The sequence below is a fragment of the Mchenga conophoros genome, linkage group LG18 (genome assembly GCF_057382185.1).
Source record: "Mchenga conophoros isolate Kocher_MC1m ecotype Shallow Benthic linkage group LG18, M_conophoros_male_GT1.1, whole genome shotgun sequence".
Classification (NCBI taxonomy): domain Eukaryota; kingdom Metazoa; phylum Chordata; class Actinopteri; order Cichliformes; family Cichlidae; genus Mchenga; species Mchenga conophoros.
In genome coordinates this window covers 35,160,417-35,167,637 of record NC_140543.1, presented here as the reverse complement: position 1 = coordinate 35,167,637, position 7,221 = coordinate 35,160,417, and the positions used below count along the sequence as shown (strand labels likewise).

The 7,221-nt window shown below is 41.4% G+C and overlaps 1 protein-coding gene across 1 annotated transcript; it reads right to left on the bottom strand.

Annotated features, from left to right (window-relative positions):
- Nucleotides 1-2,465: 2,465 nt before the first annotated feature.
- LOC146554265 (uncharacterized) lies at nt 2,466-6,853 on the bottom strand. The gene is made up of 5 exons (XM_085255279.1): nt 5,622-6,853; nt 4,756-4,883; nt 4,387-4,451; nt 3,837-3,965; nt 2,466-3,141 (listed from the first exon to the last, which is right to left on the bottom strand). Exons 1-4 carry the CDS (start codon nt 5,642-5,644, stop codon nt 3,876-3,878), a joined length of 306 nt encoding a protein of 101 aa, XP_085111405.1. The 5' UTR covers nt 5,645-6,853; the 3' UTR covers nt 2,466-3,141; nt 3,837-3,875.
- Between the last annotated feature and the right edge of the window lie 368 nt (nt 6,854-7,221).

The window sequence follows — 7,221 nt, the reverse complement described above, 5'->3', positions numbered from 1 at the left end:
CTACTCCTTTGGTTGCCAAGACACGGCTCCCTGCGCCGAGAAGTGGGCCATGAACTTCTCCCTCACCAGGACAGCCTCTCTGGAGGAGTTGTTTGCTGCTACACGACCCAGGCCTTGCAACGGCTCCACCACAGCAGGTGCCACACCCCTCACAGCAGGCGCCACACCCCTCACAGCAGGTGTCACACCCCTCACAGCAGGTGCCACACCCCTCACAGCAGATGCCCCTGTCTCGTTCAAACAGCGCAGAAAATTGTGGAGAACACACGTTGCCTTCACGCACTTCTCCGCAATTTCAGGACGGAGCTCCATGGAGCGCAGATACAACCTCCACTGTGAGGGAGAGAGGGAAGTTCCAGCGCTCCTGGAATCCCTCTGCAATGCACCGCCAGTCTGCAGTTGAAGGCACAGCCATGAAGTCGTCCACTAGACAGTCCCAGATGGACGTCGCTACCTGGGGGGTGATCTGGCTCACCGTGGACACACCGACTCGAAAACTGAATGTGATGGTCCTGAAGGAGTCCCCGGTGGCAAGGAACCTGGACAAAATGCTGCAGTTACAAAATACATTATTCAAATTCCAAAATACTTTTGTGATGTCAGATTTAAATTACAAAACATGAATCTTACATAAAACCTTTTGTAATTACAAGGATAATTACATGATATATATTAGATATAATCTAAAACAGTCTGCTGGGATTATATACAAATATTCAACTATCCCAGAATTAAACCAGGTCTAAATAAAAAGGAGTGAGTATCACTACAAAGGTTAACCCACAGTGGTCCTCATACCACAGTCTGATATCAGCAAACAGCGAGAGCATACACTGATAGGACACCACAGCCATGCTATCATTCAAACACTGATAACAGCATAAATCGAATTAAATCGGGACTTGATGAGAGCTTCTGAGTATCACTAGAAATATTATAAACAGTCGTCTCTGTACCACAGTTTGCTATCAGTAAACACCGACAGCATTCATTGATAGCATAGCACATCGATGCTGGGACCAACGCGGGACAGCAGGTCCTCAAACTGGGCGAGTGAAAGACGGTGGTATTGCTGGAATCGGCCGTCATCCAGGCGCAGCTCCTGGAGCAAATGGTGAAACTCACCAAACTGCTCACGCGTCTGGAGGACCTGATGGACCCAGGTACGGCGAGGACGTCCTTAACGCCGCTGCTCTGCTCCTTTTTGGCTCCTACCTTAAAGCACACTGTGCGCTGTCGATCTTACGTGCTGCACAATAATGTTTAACATTTAGTATTTACTGTTATATTCCCATAGATCATCATGGTGTTGTTTATTTTATTGCTCTAGTCTTCTTCTGCTTGTTTTCTTTTTTCTTTCTCAACAGGTGATCCAGGGAAAAAAAAAGACCCCGACGTATTAGCCAGAGGTCCCTTTACTACGGTTCGGAGCCGCGGACCTGTTTTCTATACGAGATCGCTGCAAAAAGTGCAGCCTGACCTGATGTGCACCTACTGTTACTCATTTATATTAAGATTTAAACATCTAGTTGGTGTTGGTATGGAGAGTAACCTTCGGTAATAGTAATAAATCACACAGCAATAGCACATTCATGTAGTTGTAAAGTATTCAGAATACATTACTTCTATAATCTTTGGTGGAATACATTTTAAAATTAACACTGTCAACAGGTTAGTACCTCATACCACAGTGCAGCAAAGCAGTCTCATGAGCGCTGGGAAGGACACGCCCCAAAACAGACAGTGCAGGAGATGACAAGGTTAGTAAATGTATGGTGCAAATTATACTTTTAGTTATCTTGTTAGTTATCTACAAAATCTGCTTCTCACATATAGGGCATTTCCAAGATTTTTTTTCAAAACTTCTTCAATTTCTTTCATTACAGCTGTCCTGTGCCAGATGTTCTGTTGACCCACAGTGAGAGGCATCATTTCAGAAACACCAGGAAGACTGAAACTCGTCGCCAGGATCAAGCAGGGCTCGTGATCTTCACCAGCAGCTCCCTCACAAGAAGGATGAACCCAGCATTTCATGAACACTGATGGAGACCTTTGCTTTGTGTAATGTTAGAAGTAGCAAAAAAAAAGTTTTCTGGCACAACTTCACCTGCTTCCAAGGTGCATGGAGAGGATAAAAGAATTCACAAAGCAGGAACTCCAGCAACACTTGAGGGAAGATGAACAACTTTAATAATAGACCAACGCGTTTCGGCTGTGGCCCTGATGAAGGCCACAAGCCGAAATGCGTTGGTCTATTATTAAAGTTGTTCATCTTCCCTCAAGTGTTAGAAGTACTCAGATAATCCTCCGAGGGTCTGGACTTTTACATAATATCATAGCTTTAAGTCCTGTAGAAAGTTAAATATATGTTGTGCTCTCTGGTTACTCTGGTATGAATGACTCTGAATTACTTTATGATAAATAACACTATTGTCAAAAACAGTGAAAGAATTCCAGATCACAAGTTTTTAGTTCAAAAACAAGTAACAACCTTTGAGTTTAATTAGGTTTTATTTAATTGTGTCAGAGAAAACATCATGTGCTCTTCATGTAGCTGAGTACATTCAGTGTTTAAAACAGAAGCTGTGCAGGTCTGAGATCAGCAGCTTTCTGAAACACCAAACTGAGGTCCTGTTAATGCTGATGTATAGTGACACAGTTACAGGGGTGATTAATCCTTTTGACCTTTTGTCTTTAAATTTATCAATAAAACAGCTGCAGCTTTCACTGACAGCACATGTGGTACGTTAACCTTTGTACTGTTTTCTTCAGTTAATTTACTACAGTTACAGTTACTACAAAGAGTGAAGATATAGGATGATCTGTCTGCTGTCACTGGGTGGTGCTGAGGTCTGAATCTGAGGACGGCTCCTGAATCATCACAAACTGAAATATAAAGTTTATCTCAAATCTGAAATAGAGCTGATCCTTCTCCGGCCTCACACACTCGGGATCTGAAGTTGTTCAGTCCTACAGTTCTGCCGACAGCTGTTTATTTTTTATTTGTTTTAAAGGCCTTATATACTAACACATTTTCTAATATCATGTTTACCTTTGAGTTGTTGATGCTTTATAAATGGACATCTGCAAAGATGAGATGATGGAGCAGGTTTCAGTCGAGGTTCAGTCTGCTGCTGCATCCTGGTCACAACATACAGAGGTGTTATCAGCTCAGTATTGAACAAGAAATATTAATGCTTCAAATTATTTGTCCTAAAGGATGCAAGCTGTACAGAGTACTGCACATGTGACTTTGTGAACATACCTCATTAAATATAATTCGGACAGTTTTTTAACCTGAATATTTGCAACAAACAAAAAATATACAGAGTCAGTGCTAAAAAATAATCAGAGGAAAAAATTAACATTTTAACTTAAGCTGCCAAGCGGAAGTAGTTGGTTTCAGTACATAAGTATCGGGCTTTGCTATTTAATCCGTAGCTATTGACTAATGAGGGGAATTTAAAAGTTGGCGTTAATGTCGTTCCACATGTGGAAAGCGACAGAAAACACGCTTCTGTTTGCACATATTTAATAATCAGCTCTGCACAGGAGCAGAAGCAGAGTCCAGCCTGTTGCTCTTACAGTATAATACTCATAATAAAAGTACAGTAACCGTGGTTAGTTACTGAGCAGCCTGGTGCGTTTCTCTTGATTTCTTTAGTCAGGGTAAATTCATTCACCTGCACAGGTTAGCTAAACGAACTTTACAAAACAAGTTTCCCTGACAGCCGAGTGCTCACCTAACACACAAATCCTGATTTACAAGTACAAAATATTTATGAGCACAATTTGAGCCCATATACTCTCTCTACCACAGCTGCCTTTGAACTTGCCTGGCCAGGTCTGAGTCCAGCTTTGCTACTCCTGCCAGGTCACATGACACAGGGGTGTGCTGTGATGTCAGCAGGCAGGTCAGTGGAGCCCTCTGGTGGTGGATATATGGCAGTGAAGCAGGAGGAGGCCTGAGAACAGACAGCAGGCTTAACTAGCAGGACAAAGTAGCATGTAGTACTTGAAGGAGTCATCACAGCCAATCAGCTCTCAGGAAAATGGAACATCACATAAATATTTCTCTTCTTTGATTTTCATCAATTATTTCCTTTGATAGATTTTCCGTCAACACTTCTAGTTGATTAGAAGCTCATAGGCAGTTCCTGTCACTCTACAATAAAACAATGTAAAGGCTGCGCTCTCTGCCCTCCCTAATTGACATATTTTGTTGTTTTGTGTGTGTGTTTGTCTGTGTGAAGTTTTGATGTGTATGTGAAAAACACAATTTTGAAAACACTGGAAAAAGACCTCAAGACATGTTTTCCTTTACTTTCTATGAAACAACAATTCCCACCAAGGCTTTTCAGGGTGAAATTTAGTGCATAGAAAAACCTGTGCCAGGTTGTCTCCATCTAGTGGTGAACATGGCCTCACCACTACATCAGGTGAGCTTTTCACTGTGCACAGTGACACAAAAGTCATTTAACAATTTTTAAAAAAGCAATGTTACAGATTCAGTAAGAACTGAAGTTTATCATAATCCTTCAAGTTTCACTCAGTAACAGCAGCTTTTTAATATTATTGGCTATATTTTAGAGTCACATTTATATGAAATGTCAAACAATCACAGAGTGACACTGAACTAAACAATCAATGCCATGTGAGTTGTTCTTGTTTGTTCTTTATCTCGGATTTATTGTAAGCAGCGGGAGTAGAAGCTAAAGAAAAATAGTAAAGATATGAATGAATCTCTGCTCTTACAGCTTTTATTGTGCCATAATGTCTGCTTTGAAACCGTCCTCTTGCTCGTCTCTTGGATGCTCACCTCTTCTTCACCTGTTCCTTTCACCAAACTGCTGCACTCTCGTTCTCTGCTCTCGCCTCCTCTTCTGGTTATAATTAGAATGCAGTCAGCATGTGCCAAACAAACTCCCCCCAAATCGATCATGTTTGATATGATGATGACGTTTTTAACATCTTATTTATGCACTTGTTGGGTGGGAAAGGGTAAACAAAGATGGGGCATAGAAGCAGAACTGATACGTGTGGAGGGACAGTAACTGTGTGTGTGTGTATGTGTAAGCATTTAAACACTGCAGAGAGTCAAATTAACAGTAACACTATTTTGTCTAAGTCCGCCATTGTAGAAATTCATTTCACCGAAACAATAACATGGCGCACAATGTGACAATAAACGTATAAAACACAAATTCTTACCTAGCAGGAGAATAAATAATCAGTATTTTAAGGCTACTGCATGTATAGATGTCACTGCTGGCTCACATAAGCTAGCTCTGAGACCCGCCAGAGTTTACGCCACAGTTGACTGTCGCGAAAGAGTCGTAAATCACCGGCATTGTAAAACTTAAAATGATTCCAGGGCATGTTATAAAACACCCAATAGATGTGCTGGATATTAAACGGTATCAAACGACTAAATGAACACAGGGTTACAATTACATGCTCACATCGTCACATCGAGAGTTTATTCATTAATCATCAGAGTTCAACAATGTTACATCCAGTTGAAAACAGCTTCACTAACGCCAGCAAAACAGGCTAACAGTATATAAGAGCACAGAAACAGCCGTGCTTATCGACAGCTCGACATATCCTCAACAACTCACCTCAGTATGTGTAACCCGTTCATGTGTTACGCCTGTTGTTCTTGCGTTGTGTTCTGGCGTGAAAGGAAGAGGCAGGAGACAGTACTGGGTCTTTGGCTCTTTACTGCACATCTGCAACACAGAAACATGTGTCTGATCTGTGTGTGTCACGCGACTGCCAGTACACCTCTCCTCCGGCCATGTTGAAAGGAGCTGTGTCTGCAGCTTCATTAACACTACAATAATATAATGAATCAAATACAACAAATTGTTTTAAAACATTAACTTAAGCTCTCAAAAACAAAAAGCACAAAATAAATAATATGTCACTGAAAAAACATCAAAAACAACTTATAAGAACAATAAACAAAATAATTCAAAAACAAATAAACAGTCAGATAAATACAATTCAATAACCAGGACCCAATATTCTGGTACTTATAGTTCAAACATTATACTTCAGTACAATTATATTAATAACCGCCATCTAACAGGCAGTACAACACTGTACTTATAAAAACAATGAATGAAAGACTGCATCTCCAAAACATAAGAACATCTCCATACCTGCAACACAGAAATATGTGTCTGATCTGTGTGTGTCACGCGACTGCCAGTACACCTCTCCTGACGAAGGAAAAAAGAGTGCATGCTGTTAAAAAAAGACTGCCGCGAGTAGCCGCTAGCAATCAGGCTAACTTAGCATGCTAGCATTTTAGCTGCGTTCTCGGCTAAAACTCATAAGCGTATATTAGTGAACTCCGCCCTCCACAAAACTTATCCCGAATGAGTCTCTTAATGACAAACAAAAACGCGGCGGTTTGGCTGTATTCACATTGCAGCTTGGGATCTGAACAAACTTTAATTAGCTGGGAGCAAAGTGGCAGTGACTTACCTCCGGCCATGCTGAAAGGAGCTGTGACAGGGGCACACATGCACGCGCCTACGTCACCACGCAGCGCACACACACACACACACACACACACACACGCACATGAACGCAATATACACATATGCAGCATATTTATATTACTTGGTTTTAGAGTTGGAGTATTTACATATTGATCTGAAATATTTTGCTGCTGAGCAGCAGAGCTCCAAAGCGTCCCCCTGTAACCATGGTTATGCAGATGCGTTCCGACTGTCACGTCACCGAGGAGAACCTGTTTCAAATGTATACCTGGATCAACCTGCAATCAGTTTGAAAAGTTTTCTGTTGCGATCCGCAGCTCGACTTCCTGGCACCCCGGGATGAGTTGCTGTGTTTTTCACGGAGAAAAAATAATTAACATGGAATAACGTCAGTGTTAGATGAAAAAAAAAAGATGCAAGCAGAAAAGGACAGCAGATTGAGAAGAGATTTCTTCAAACGGTAAGGAGCTTCTAACAAGTGATATCTGATAAGCTTAAAACTTAAATCTAATGTCCAGATTCATGCTAAACTTTTCTGATTACTCCGTGTATCTGCACCGTTAGACTTTTCATCGCCACTTTACGGTAACATACTGGTGTCACTGCTGCCAGCGTCATACCGTGACGCCGTGTTACGGTAGCTTACCTTTCTGCAGGATGATACCGTTTTTTGCTGGTGTGGTATAATACTCTTGGACAAATTATGGTA